Below are 15,066 nucleotides of genomic sequence, written 5' to 3' on the forward strand. Positions count from 1 at the left end.
GGGAAGATAAACAAAATTGATAAACCTTTAGCCAGACTCAACAAGAAAATGAGGGAGAGGACTCAAATCAATAAAATTAGAAATGAAAAAGGAGAAGTTACAACGGACACCACAGTAACACAGAGCATCGTAAGAGACTACTACAAGCAACACTTTGCCAATTAAATGGACAACCTGGAAGAAATGGACAGATTCTTAGAAAGGTATAACCTTCCAAGACTGAACCAGGAAGAAATAGAAAATATGAACAGATCAATCACAAGTAATGAAATTGAAACTGTGATTTAAAATCTTCCAACATACAAAAGTCCAGGACCAGATGGCTTCATAGGTGAATTCTATCAAACATTCAGCAAAGAGCTAACTCCTATCCTTCTCAAACTCTTCCAAAATATAGCCGAGGAAGGAACACTCCAAAACTCACTTTATAAGGCCACAAAAAAAAAAAAACTGCAATGAGGTGTCACCTCACACAGGTCAGAATGGCCATCATCAGAAAATCTACAAACAACAAATACTGGAGAGGGTGTGGAGAAAAGGGAACCCTCTTACACTGTTGATGGGAATGTCAATTGATACAGCCACGATGGAGAACAGTATGGAGGTTCCTTAAAAAACTAAAAATAGAATTACCTTATGACCCAGCAATCCCACTACTGGGCATATACCCAGACAAAACCATAATTCAAAAATACAGATGCACCCCAATGTTCATTGCAGCACTATTTACAATAGTCAGGTCATGGAAACAACCTAAATGCCCACTGACAGACGAATGGATAAAGAAGATGTGTTACATATTTACAATAGAATATTATTCAGCCATAGAAAGGAACAAAATTGGGTCATTTGTAGAGAGTGGATGGACCTAGAGACTGTCATACAGAGTGAAATAAGTGAGAAAGAGAAAAACAAATATCATATATTAACGCATATATATGGAATCTAGAAAAATGGTACAAATGAACAGGTTTGCCAGGCAGAAATAGAGACACAGATGCAGAGAACAAACGTATGGACACCAAGTGGGGAAAGCAGGGGGAATGAATTGGGAGATTGGGATTGACATATATACACTAATATGTATAAAATAGATAACTAATAAGTACCTGTTGTATAAAAAAAATTAAATTAAATTAAAAAAAGAAAAAAGTGAAAAAAAAAAAATTCACCTGGAGACTTCACCCAAGAAGGTCCACTTTACTCAAGTACCAAAAGACTTTTATGAGCTGGTCAGCCTGATAGCTTGATTCCCAAACAGAGTGTTCTAGTGAGACCATAGTAACCAGAAAGCTCATGTTCCAGCAAAACTTCAACTATGATATATTTAAATAGAATCCTTCAACATCCAAAATGAAAAAGTGGTTATTGCTTGCCCTCCTTCGTGAAAACAAATGAACGATTGTACTTTTTCTTGAACTAATACATAACATCAACTTTGAAAATTAACAACAGGAAATCAGAAATAACTTCTCTTACCTCCACCACTGTGGTTTCTGCAGCTTTGCACATAGGCAAGTTGAAATTCCTTGCACTTTTCCTACATTAGAGGAATAAGGAAGTGGAGAAAGAAGGGCAAAATAAGTATCTCTCTCAGCTTTAATTATAGATTAAAAGAATTTCTGTAAACCAAGGCTTTGTGAATCTTTTTAAGAGGGTATCATATTTTCGTTAAGTTCTATAGCCATTTTATAAACAAAAACAATACGATGGTCACTTCATTCAGTTATATAGCTTTATATGGGGTTAAGAGAAAGAGGGAATATTTTTCATATTCAACATAGTTATACACAGAAAAATAAAATGGATATTAACAAATCTACTCTAAAACTAATTTCTCTAAGTCTTTTACCTGAGATGCCACTTTGTTTTATAGTTAAATATTTCACTAAGCTTGCTCTTGTTAAAATATTAAGAGAAGTAGCAAGTGCTTTATATGAGAAGGTATAGTAATTATACTCCTATTAAAGAAACCTATTGCTGAAATTAACTGAAACATTCATGGGTGATTTGTGAGTCGTAAAGATCAGTGTGGAGAACCAACTTCTAATGAAATTTTTAAAGCTACAACCCCCCCATCAGACCCTGAAGTGAAAAATTTTAAGAAGCGGCCAATTTTGCTGATGGTTCTGCATTCCCAAGTTCCTAAATTAATGCACTTCCTCTAGTTATAAAAATTTTAATGTACTTTTGTTTCTGAGAGTGTACCTTGATAGGGAAAATTCTTTGGTAAAGAGAAATAATTCACAGCTATGCCTTAACAGCTCTTTGTGACACCAATGTTTCTTTCACTTGGATTCAAGGATAGGTGTGTCCTCAAGAGAGGAATCTTTGTGTACTTTGACAAGTTACCGTGTTGGATTCCACCAGACATCCAGCATCAAAAGCTCCAAGGGCAGAGTGGCCTGAGGTGCAGGCATGCAGAGCCTGCCCACACTAACAATGGTCTAGACAGACCTCTGTACCAGTTGTCCCACTAAACGTGAAGGTCAGCCTAGAAGTCAGTATCTTAAGAATCTAGGCCACCTGACCACTGGGGACAAGCACTCTCATTTCACATCAAAGCTCAATGGCTACTGAGCAGAAACTACAGGCATAAGGTCTGTACTCAGAATAGCCCTTGTGCAGTCTTTAGATAACAGGCAATAAAGCACAGGATAAACTCATGGAAATACTTTAAATAATTCATTTCCATTTGCTACTATACAATTTCATTAACCTTTAAAAAAAAACAACAACTAAGCTTTGCAAGCATTACATCAAGGTGTCAAATAAGGTAGACATCATTCAAAATGTCCTCTGTAATTGCCAAAATTAGTTATAATATCAAAAATTGGCTAAATTCCGGGACTTCCCTGGTTGTCCAATGGTTAAGACCCACACTTCCACTGCAGGGGGCACGGGTTCAATTCCTAGCTGGGGAACTAAGATCTCATACGCTGTGGCCCGGACAAAAAAACAAAAACAAAACAAAAACAAAGGAACCAAAAAATTGGCTAAATTCAAGAAATCAAATACAGTATTAATGTCATAGAAGATCTTCAGAAATGAACAAAAACATGAGAGTGACCACTGGTAATTTAATTGTGATCATACCAAAGCTGCATTTGGTAAAGATAAAAAATATCACTAACTAAAAGCAGGAAAAGGCCAATATTATGAGAAAGACAAGTATTTCTGTAACCTAACAGGTGACGTCTTCAAGACCAAACATTTTGAAAAACTTTTATGAATATATTCAAACGTGGCACAATTTGCAAAAACAACTATATAAATCCAAGATACTAAAACTAGGTATTTAGTATGCTTAGGGTAATCAAAAGGTATTTAAATCTATTAAGTGGCTTAATATCTGTGGCTATCTAGATAACGAGAATGAAAGTTGAACATTATTAAGGGTAACCAACTTTACAGACATAATCTTTATCAGCATTTCCTAGAAGACACCAATAGGCCTGGAAAAGAACTGACCTAAGTGATTATTAGCAATATTTTTCCATAATATCAAAGTAACAGGCATTTTAAGACAATTCATATAAATAACACTGTCAAAATTAAATATAATTGTGTGCTTTAGTCACATTTTTTAAGCATGTCACAACACTGTAACTAGTTTTGGCAACTAAAGTACACGGGCAAAAATAATTTGTACGTGACTATATACAAGGATATACAGATTCAAATAGTTAACAAACAGTGCACCATGGGTACCAACCAATCAGAACAGATGTCCTCAAGTGCATCAAACCAGCATGACTGCACAGCAATGGTTCTGCACCCACCTATATACACACACACAGGTGTGTTTGATTTTAAGCCATTTTTAAAATAAATTTTTAAATACCAAACACATCAAGATATCCATTTTGTAATCATAATTTCGGAAATATAAAGTTGCTGAAATGCATTACATTTAACATTTTTTAAAACCATTATATTACCTGAAAATCACATTTCCTGCTCGGTCTGCCTTCCAGGCTTTCACCAAAGCGAAATCCCCTGTGATTGCTTCCTCCAAAATAAAATGTTGACCATTAAACTCCCTCACCTGCAAGAGACAAAGAGAGCATTGCAGGATCTGCAGAGGTCTTGTTTGGTTGTGCTCCCTGCTCTGATAGAGGCAGATAATAAGGATACGAGCCTAGTTAGAAAAGAGGGAGAGATCTAAACTGAAACTTCAAGGAAGAGTAGTGCAGGCAACCAGGGCTTCGTCAAAATGGTGAAGAGGGGCTTCCCTGGTGGCACAGTGGTTGAGAGTCCGCCTGCCGATGCGGGGGACGCGGGTTCGTGCCCCGGTCCGGGAGGATCCTACATGCCGCGGAGCGGCTGGTCCTGTGAGCCATGGCCGCTGAGCTTGCGCGTCCGGAGCCTGTGCTCCGCAACGGGAGAGGCCAAAGGGAGCAGCATGTGCAAAGGCTCAGAAGCAAGAGGAAGCTTGGCAATGGTGAGGAACTGAAAGCTCCATATGCTTACGGCATAGACTGTGTGTGTTAGCACTCACTCTATTATTTGTGTGAATAATTTACATACTGAACACGAAAAAGAGCCCCAGAAAACCATGTAAGTTGCATGAAACGGGCAATGCACTGTTTTCCTACCTAAAATAGTTATAAAAATCCATTCATCTCTTCTAATGAATCCATCATCCTCTGTTGACATTTTAATTGGGATTCCTAAAATTTGTAGAGAACTGACATGCTATATCCTCCCACCTGTGAGAATATAGGCCTACTTTTTTTTTTTTTTTTTTTTTTTTTGTAGGCGGGCCTTTCCCTGTTGTGGCCTCTCCCGTTGACCTCTCCTGTATTTGCTGATTATTAACTAGAACACCAGAAAAATTAACAACTTTATTCAATTCATGAGTAGCTAATAATCCAATATTTGTATAGAAACTACAGAAAAAGTTCAACATACAGATTAAGTTCAAAGGTCATCTTCCAGTAAATATACATTATGTATATAGGCAAATATTATTCTTCTAACTTTTTTTTTTTTTTGTCGTACGCGGGCCTCTCACTGTTGTGGCCTCTCCCGTTGCGGAGCACAGGCTCTGGACGCACAGGCTCAGCGGCCATGGCTCACCGGCCCAGCCGCTCCGCGGCATGTGGGATCTTCCCGGACCGGGGCAGGAACCCGTGTCACCTGCATCGGCAGGCGGACTCTCAACCACTGCGCCACCAGGGAAGCCCTAGGCCTACATTTTTTAAAGTCTTCTTTTACCTCCTTCAATAGTTTCATAGTTTTCCCTCAGAAAAAGCTTTGTATATATTTTCCAGCTTTATTCATAGGTGCTTCTTGGTTTTTGATACCATTGTGACTGTTATATTTTATTCTATTATACCTTCTCTCTGTCATTACTGGTCTAATGGAAGGCTATTGATTTTTGTATGTTTATTTACTTTTAATTCTACTCCAAATGGGAGGGGAGGGGAGAAGACGTATAAAGCAAAAGTATGCTGCGGCATTTTGTTCCTTTTTTCTTCAAGGGGACTTAGCTCTGGGAATTGAAAGGAAGAGGAGAAACAACGTCAATACCTCTCTCCATCACCACACAAGGTGGGAGCCATTTGAAGGCCAAACTCCATTTTCATTCCTCCTGCGCCCCCTAGTGGACAAATTACATGCATTTTATAGAAAGCTGGAGAAAGCTCCAGTACATTTACTTTTCTTTAACTGTGGTTTAAAACAAGAAATTCTCTTTTTCTTTAAATTATAGTTAATTTACAGTATTGTGCTAGTTTCAGGTGTGCAGCAAAGTGATTCAGACATATATATGTACACACATACATATATATTCTTTTTCAGATTCTTTTCTATTATAGGTTATTACAGATATTAAATATAGTTCCCTGTGTTATACAGTAGGTTCTTGTTTATTTATATATATATAATAGTGTGTGTATGTTAATCCCAAACTCCTAATTTATCCCTCTCCCTCACTTTCCCTTTTGGTAACCATAAATTTGTTTTCTATGTCTATGAGTCTATTTCTGTTTTGTAAATAAGTTCATCTATATCATTTTTTTAGATTCCACATATAAGTGATATCATATGATATCTGTCTTTCTCTGTCTGCCTTCATTTAGTATGATAATCTCTAGGTCCATCCATGTTGCTGAAAATGGGATTATTTCATTTCTTTTCATGGCTCAGTAATATTCCACTGTATGTATGTACCACATCTTTAACCATTCATCTGTTGATGAACATTTAGGTTGCTTCCATGTCTTGACTATTGTAAATAGTGCTGCTATGAACATTGGGGTGCATGTATCTTTTCGAACTAGAGTTTTTGTCTTTTCCAGATATATGCCCAGGAGTGGGATTGCTGGATCATATGGTGACTCTACTTTTAGCTTTTTAAGGAACCTCCATACTGTTTTCCATTGTGGCTACACCAATTTACATTCCCACCAACAGTGTAGGAGGGTTCCCTTTTCTCTACATCCTCTCCACCATTTATTATTTGTAGACTTTTTGATGATGGCCATTCTGACCAGTGTGAGGTGACACTTCATTGTAGTTTTGATCTGCACTAAAACAGAATCATTTCTTAAAGAACAGTTTCCTTAAAGACATTATCCCACTTTCCTGTTAGAAAAGCTCAATGAATTTAGGGAATCACTGATGAATGAGGATCATATTAATATGAACTTAGACAAATTATATGAAAGATATTTGTAACCTATACATCAATATAGTTTAAGTCATGTATTTCAGCCATCACCAGAGATGATAGCTGAGGCCTTTACATACAGATCTAGAGAACTACATATACATCTAAATATATGCTAAGCCAGGGCAAAGTAAAAACATTGGCGTTTCTTTCTATTCCACTTATCTAATTTCCTGAAGAGTCTACACATCAGCAGTTGCTAAGTGTTCACTATTCTAAAATTTTAAAACAGGAGAGGAATTGGTTTTGTCCAACTAGCTGTTATATTCACTTGAAAGAGTTATGCATGTCAGAGTCTCCACTTCCCCATCTTTCAGTCCTTTCTTGAATCCACTCCAGTCAAATTTTCACCATTCCAGAAAAATCCTCTTCTCCAGAAAAATCACTGTTTAAGGTCACCAATGACTTCCACGTTTCCAAACCCAACAGTCAATTTCCAGTCCTCTTACCCAACCTCTTCATACTCTGACACGGTTGACCACTCCCTCCTTTGTAAAAGTTCCCATCTTCCAAATCACCGGACTCCCCTGGGTTTCCTCTCCACTCACTAGATGCTCTTTCCCATCTTATTTGCTGCTCCCTTTCCTCTTTTCAACCTTTCAATGTCAGGCCTCTTCTAAACCCTTAAAGGCAAAAGAGCTGTTCTGTGTCTACACTTCAGCCCCAGTCCCATGGATTTAAACACCACGTGCGGATGCCTCCAAAGTTCCTACCCCAGCTCTCAACCCTCTCGGCGCTGAGCTTGAGCCTACAGAACACCTCCTCTTGGAAGCTAATGAATGTCTCAAAAACACCAAGTCCAGGCAGAGCTCTTTGATTACCCCCATGCTCGGCCCTTTTCAATAAGCAGCATGCTTGATTCTTGTCTTTTCTTACTCAGTAAATCCTGTTGGCTCTACTATCAACGTATTTCCCAATAGCAACCACTTCTCACAAATTCCACTGTTACCACCTTAGTCTAAACCACCTTCCACTCCCACCTGGATTAATACAACAGCCTCTTCATCCGTCTCCCTGCTTCTGCTGTTGGGTCTCCAGCAAAAAATCTCACTACCCAACAGCCACGGTGCTCTTTCCAAAATGTAACTCAGATCCCATCACTGTCCCACCATATTCAAAACACCCTGTTGTCCTCTCACCACACTCAGTAAAGGCCAAACTCGTGTAGCCTGGCTCCTGCCTCTCTTTAACCTCCAACCCTACCACTCTCTCCTCATCCATTCTGTTCCAGTCTCACTGTCCTACTGTTCCACACATGAGGCAAGCCTGCCCTGGGACCCTGTCCTTCCTCTTCCTTCTGAGTAGAGCACAAACCTATAATCTTCACCCAGCTCATTCCATATTTTATTCAGGTCTCTACCAAATGTCACCTACTCAGAGAGGTTTTCCCTGACCCAGCCTGGAGCACACCTTCCTGACCACTCATCATCCTCTCTGCCTTTGCCCTACTTGATTTGTGTTCACAGCACTTCCAGTATTGACATTGTGTGTTTGTCTATTTGTTCCCTGTCAGGGGGACTTGGTCTAGAACACCCCTTTTTCCACCACGCTTAGACCAGTGTTTGACAAACAAAAGGTCCTCAATAACTATCACTGACCTAAGGAATTCACTCATTTCCTCTTCCCACCGTAATCAAGGACAACAAAGAGCTAACAAGAATCATTTCAAGAAATTACTGTTGTATTCCTAGGGGATGCAGACAAAATGACAAAACTGCTAGATTCCTACACCTCCTGAGATGAACCCAGGCATTCAGAACAGATTCTAGTCTATCCTATGTTTTCACCAGGAGAGTTAATGCTGTAACTTCTAGCAAGCTCTCAAAGCATTCACCCGATTTTGCCAGGCATCTTTATCTATATTAACCAAGATCCATCTTAATAATTAGGTTCCTGTCCTTTACCTTGTCAAAAACTTTTTAAACCTAATTAGGCGGTAAAGAAAGAAGCAAGATAGCATATGAAAAATTTTAACAAAACCTTTGGGTCAATATAGGTCACTCTAATCAGAAAGGCAAAGCTCCAGATGGAGGACGCTGCTGGATAAACACTGGACAGCAGGGGACAAGGGCATGACCTTTATCTTCCCTCAAAACACGGACGTGCAGAGCTAACATCCCTATAAGCAGAAAGGTGATAAAAGCCCTTGATTTACTAAATTTTCGCTTCCCTAGAGATAAGCTCAGCATTTCTGCAACATTTGTTAATGCTCATGAGCCATGTGGGCAGGGAAAAGGGAAAGACACTAAAAATACAGCTGGCATGTGTCATTTTAAAAACTGGCTCAAACCTGAGTATCTCAAATACCTATATCTAGAGTTCTTTTCTTTTCTTTTTTTTTTAAAAAGATTCTTTTTGATGTGGACTATTTTTAAAGTCTTCATTGAATTTGTTACGGTATTGCTTCTGTTTTATGTTTTGGTTTTTTGGCTGTGAGGCATGTGGGATCTTAGTTCCCCGACCAGGAATCGAACCCACACCCCTGCATTGGAAGGCGAAGTCTTAACCACTGGATTGCCAGGTAAGTCCCTATTCTTTTCTAATATGTGAGTGAAGTTACCCAGTATAAAGATACCCCATCTTATCTAGCACTTTAAATAAAACTAAGTTATTCAAATAGGTCCAGTATACAAAATGAAGGACAAAGGAGATAATATGAACTCTCTGTTCCATTATATAGTTATAACTGCCCCCGCTTTTTAAGATTGTAGACAAACTTGTGATTTCTTTGGCTTTTTTCTCCCCCTTCAATCACATCCAGAAGGGGCCTGAGCATGAAGAGTTTAATACCATATATAGCATACATCTACTCTATTTTCCACATAAACATAATCAGCAATTATAAACGCTCCTAAATTTCTTAAAACTTACCCTAAAACTAATCTTGACTTGTACCTCTTCTATGGATTACAGATTCTTTTCTTCTCATTTATTTATTCTGGTCTCTCTATGTGATTTAAGTTACTAGCAGATGCTCAGTTTTAGCTAGAAATTTTACCTAACATGTTTACATTACGGAATGAATGACGGTGTTCTCACACAGATGTGTTTTGTTTTGTTTTGTTTTGTTTTTGCTGTATGCGGGCCTCTCACTGTTGTGGCCTCTCCCGTTGCGGAGCACAGGCTCTGGACGCGCAGGCTCAGTGGCCATGGCTCATGGCTCATGTGGGATCCTCCCAGACTGGGGCACGAACCAGCATCCCCTGCATCGGCAGGCGGACTCTCAACCACTGCGCCCCCAGGGAAGCCCAACAGGTGTGGTTTTATACTTAGTTACCCAATGAGTCCACCTGGAATCCTGTGCTAATAGAGATATCCAGCTTTCTTACCTCTCTTGGCTTACTGGCAATGGCAATGCTGCCATCTTTGTTGTATTTGATCGGTGACCCTCCTTCTTGCACTAGGGTCCCATACCCTGTGCTGGTGTAAAATGCAGGAACTCCAGCCCCACCTGCACGAATCCTCTCTGCAAGCGTGCCCTACAAGTGAAAAAACAACACTGCATCAGAAGTCCATTAAACATTTCTGTCTGCAGACACAGAAAAACTTACAGGCACCATCCCTGTTTTCTAGGTGTTTATCAATCTAAACCACACCCAGCAGTGCATACTGGTTTGTCTCGCTGACACCGCAGGCTAGAATATCAATGTAAAACAGTTACTATCTTTCTAGACAACAACATCTCTATCCTTAATCCTTAATTCTTAATGGAACAGCTTATTTGTATATTAGTGCTTTCAGCTTCCATGTCTCCACTGGTTTCTTGACATCACATTCTACATCAGTCTATCTGTAATATTTTTAAAGAAATTTCCAAATGTGAAGTATGTAACTTTAACTGTATACATTAAAAAACATACAGTTAAATTTTGTGTTTTACTATGTGCTCTATGTAGGCATGGCCTGAACCTTATCTTTAATAACAATGTTATGATTATATAATGTAAAACGTTCAAACCTATCTAGAATTTATTCTAAACCATTCTCATAAGTATTTTATCTACTACATTATCTAACTAAGGAAAAATTCAAGATAGGCAAAGAGTACAACATACAGGTAAAATGGTTTTTAAAAAGCCCAGAGAGAGATTCAAATTTTGTTTCAGAGTAGGAACAGCTATATGTTAAGTTTTTTTGTATCTTCTTCTGATCATCTTTGTCCCCTTTCTAGGGACCAGTGATTTCAAACCTAATTTCCCCAGCTCTTCCACCACCACCTGCCTTTCCACCTGGTTTTCCCACAGGGTAATAACTCTGACCCGAACGTTTCCTGACACGCTCCCTAATGTGAAACATCTTATTACGGTCTAGCTACATCATATTCAGACTAGGTAACTGATTAGCTACCCAGTAGTAAGAATAGGTTCAGATTTTGTTTTGTTTTGTTTTGTTTTGGCTGTGTCACGCGGCTTGTGGGATCTGAGCTCCCCGACCAGGGATAGAACCCATGCCCCCTGCAGTGGAAGCACAGAGCCCTAACCACTGGACTGCCAGGGAATTCCCTAGGTTTAGATATTAATGATGGTGTGTTAATATTGTCCCAACCTGAAAACAAGTTTCCACTTGAACTGGGGCCTTTAAATACTAAACTCAAAGAAGGGACTAACAGCTGGGATTTCAGACACTGAGTCATTTGGAATAGGCAGTATATTCTGAGGAAGGATGGACCTGTGACATAACTGAAAACCTTCCAGATACCTGGTTCTCTGTTCTAACTGATGGACAGAGGTGACTCTTCCCTGCACTTTGGGTATTTTAAGTTAATAACATCCACAAAAATTAAATCATCAAAACGACCATAATAACACTCCCTACCTTAAAATATTTTTTATGTCCACCCTCCCTGAATACTATACTCCTCTTTGTCCAACTGGGCAAAGGCATGAAAATCGACTATTGCCACATACAGGCCCCTTGCAGGTACCACTAAGACCCCACATCCAACCCCCAAGGGAGTCCTAATCCCTACCACTTCATCAGCACTTCCTCCCTGGCTCTCAGGCTGCAAAACGAGTTCCCAGAGCCAATGTTTACTCATGCACCACTAAGCTGGGGCAAGAAATTCTGACTTCTTTCAGCTTAAAGGAAGAATGTGAAAGAAATATTAAGGAAGTTCCTTTCCCATGTATATGCCCTCTGACAAAATAAGGGATAATGCAAAAGATTAAAAAAAGGCAGGGACTTCCCCGGTGGTCCAGTGGTTAAGAATCCACCTTCCAATGCAGGGGACGCAGGTTCAATCCCCGGTAAGGGAACTAATGATCCCACATGCCACAGGGCAACTAAGCCCACGCACCACAACTAGAGAGAAGCCCTGCAAGTGTGCTGCAACTACTGAGCCTGTGCACTCTAGAGCCCGTGCGCCACAACTAGAGAAGCCCGTGTACTGCAACAAAGACCCAGCACAGTCAAAAAGATAAAAAAGGTAATTGAAAAGTTAATTTTCAATAGCTCCACAACTCAAAGTATATATTACCTCAACCTATAATGTGAAGATGAAAACTATATGCTATGGACGAATTTGTGTTCCCCCCCTCCCAAAATTCACACGTTGAAGCCCTAACCCCCAACGTGCAACAAGGTTAAATGAGGTCATAAGGGTAGGGCCCTGATCAAAGAGGATTAGTGTCCTTATAATAAGAGACCCCAGAGCACTCACTTGCACGTGCTCTCCCTCTCCCTCTCACTGTCCCTCTCCCTCTCTCCCCTCCCCCCACCAAGAACCAAATCAGCCTGTACCTTGATCTTGTACTTCTCAGCCACCATAACAGTGAGAAATAAATTTGTCTTTTCTAAGCCACCCAGTCTGTGGTATTTTGTAAAAGTGGCACAAGCGATGAAGATAGTACACCTTTTGTTATTCTCAAAAAACTTTAAATGAAGATTGGATAAATCAAGCATGTGTAATGCTATGAGAGACACAGGTGCCAACACTGTAGAGTGATCAGGTGCGACTTGGAAAAACACTGTTAAACTTCGGGTAGAAAAAACAGTTCTCCCACGCCTGCTCTCTCCAGATAAGCATATACAGTGATTTAATGATTGAATTTTTAAAAATTCTGCTATATCACATTATTACCAACTTGATGAAGTTAGTGGTAATAATACATTCTGTTGACAAAATAAAGCAGTGTGGTGGGCTCAGTTTCAGAGATGAAGGCAGACCATGTCAAACTGGAAGAGTAATGTATACAACCTGTAGACCCTTGTTTTACTCATAAGGCTTCAAAAACTTTGCTCAGTGACAAACTCTTCAATCAGTTAGGAGAGGAAATGGTGTATAAAGTGAGCAGAAACTTGCTAGATTAATTGCAATCACTGCTTCCTTTGTAATGGCGTCAGCTCTCTAGACACCTGGGCTCTGATCCCAGCACTTACTCTGTGATGCAGTCCCTCCATGGCCTTTACTTTCCTATGTTTCAGCAAGACCAGATTCCCCACAAATTTCTAATTCTATGATTCATAGGAATTGACTTTTAGGACAATCATCAAACATTCCAGCAATTTCTTTTGCATGCGCCAATGAAATATACATTATAGTGCCAAACTTAAAATTTTATCCTGAAGCCTAGATATTTTCACTTTCTTTTTCAGTGCACAGCAACAAACTAGTTCTCTAGCAATCAAGAGGTGTGACCTATAAACACAATTCCTTGGTTTGGCAAAAGAGCATTCTACCTTACCTCTCTTACACAATGAAATTTCTAGGAGGAAAAAGGTAAATTTTAAAATAAATTAGTATTGTTAAAAAAAAAAAAGAATTTTTTTTTACCTGAGGTGTCAGCTCTACTTCTAATTCACCAGATAAATACTGTCGTTCAAATTCTGCATTTTCACCCACATACGAAGAGATCATGCGTTTTATCTGCTTGGATCGAAGTAAAAGGCCCAAACCAAAGTTGTCAACCCTAGAAGGAAAATGCAAGCAGCTTACAATCAAGGGATATTTGATAGAACATTCATATCACTTACTTTCAAAAACTTGAAATTTTATATGACAAACCACTCACATTTCTCCTGACAACCTCCTTTTCTCCCAACTTCGACTTCACTCTCCCTCCTCATTCTCATGCCCACAAATGGCCATTCCCACTCAACTAACTCTTTCCTAATTCTCAGAATGCATTTCCAAGCCTCTAACCTCCCCCCAACTGTCCCGACACACTGAATACCTTAAAGTAGTTCAGGTAACAACAGGTAACTGTCAACCTCCTGATAGACTTGTTTATAGTCCTAGCTTCCAATATTGAATCTAATAACATTTCCCACCCACCATGAGTGTAAAAGAAATACCTGCATGATTTATTCTTACTTGGTTCAAAAGAAGACTAAAGCCTAAATAACAAGTATTTTCAAGAGTGCATTTTTGAGATGTGAAAATTCCCTGAAGATTGATAACACACTTGTCCACTAGAGGGCTACAAATCACTAAAAAGTCAGTCTTGCAAAACATTACACAAAACGCTTTATGTTTTTTGTTTGTTTTTTACCTACTGCTAATTACCATCTAGCTAGGCCTTCAGTTCTTCAGGTAAACAATTCTGTTCCCCTCAATTCAGCTCCATCTGCAACCTTCCTCATCTCACCTGATGGCAGCCCCATCCTCACTACTTCAGAACAAAATTCATGGTGTGATCTCTGACACACACATTCCACAGCAACTTTATTGGAAAATCCTGACTCTATCTTCAGAATCTATCCAGAATCTGAGCATTTCTCACTCCCTCTCTGGGACCGGCCCATCTCTTTCCTGGATACTGCAGTAACCTTTCTTGTTTCTAATCCTGCCTGCTACGATCTACTCATAAAATGACAGCCAAAAATACAAGTATAAAATAAAATATGTCAGATCATGTCACTGCTCTGCTCAAAACCCTGCCTTGGTACCCATTTATTTAGAGTAAAAGCAAATGTCTCTAGAGTGGACTGCAAGGCTGGGATGGAATGCCCTTTCACACCTCTGACCTCACTCCTCCCATTTTCCTTTTTGCTCACTTCTCTACCTCTGCTGGCCTCCTTACAGTCCCTCAAACATACCAGACATCCTCTCTAGGGGCTTTGAACTGGCTTTCCATCTCTCTTGGAAACTCTTCCTCCAGATAGCGTTCTACATAAACATCTGTTAACCATTTGTCAAATGAATTTATTGCTTGATTTCACTTTCCCCCTCCTCACTGGCTTCTTGGTAATAAAAATGAAAATCATCAAGTCTTCATGCTGGATATTTGCTATGTGTCCCTCCGGATCCATTCTCCAACCTCTAGCCTGGGGCAGCTGCCCTATGTAGACTGAATCATGGGGTGCCCTGCCCTCTGGCTTCTGATTGGGCCCATCCATTGCTGACTGGGTTCAGCCAGTGTTAAGGCACCACCAGGGGGGTTGGGGGGGGG

General features: G+C 39.7%; 1 protein-coding gene across 2 annotated transcripts in view; it reads right to left on the minus strand.

Annotated features, from left to right (window-relative positions):
- OXCT1 (3-oxoacid CoA-transferase 1) overlaps nt 1-15,066 on the minus strand; it is a 137,003-nt gene that overhangs the window by 110,422 nt on the left and 11,515 nt on the right. For both annotated transcript variants that reach the window (XM_024740329.1, XM_024740330.1), the window contains exons 4-7: nt 13,449-13,584; nt 10,006-10,155; nt 3,942-4,048; nt 1,480-1,540 (exon numbers count right to left, since the gene is read on the minus strand). In XM_024740329.1, the coding sequence (XP_024596097.1) occupies nt 1,480-1,540; nt 3,942-4,048; nt 10,006-10,155; nt 13,449-13,584 (454 nt within the window). The remainder of the gene's footprint in view (nt 1-1,479; nt 1,541-3,941; nt 4,049-10,005; nt 10,156-13,448; nt 13,585-15,066) is intronic.

This window comes from Neophocaena asiaeorientalis, unplaced genomic scaffold, assembly GCF_003031525.2.
Source record: "Neophocaena asiaeorientalis asiaeorientalis breed wild unplaced genomic scaffold, Neophocaena_asiaeorientalis_V1.1 scaffold57, whole genome shotgun sequence".
Classification (NCBI taxonomy): Eukaryota; Metazoa; Chordata; class Mammalia; order Artiodactyla; family Phocoenidae; genus Neophocaena; species Neophocaena asiaeorientalis.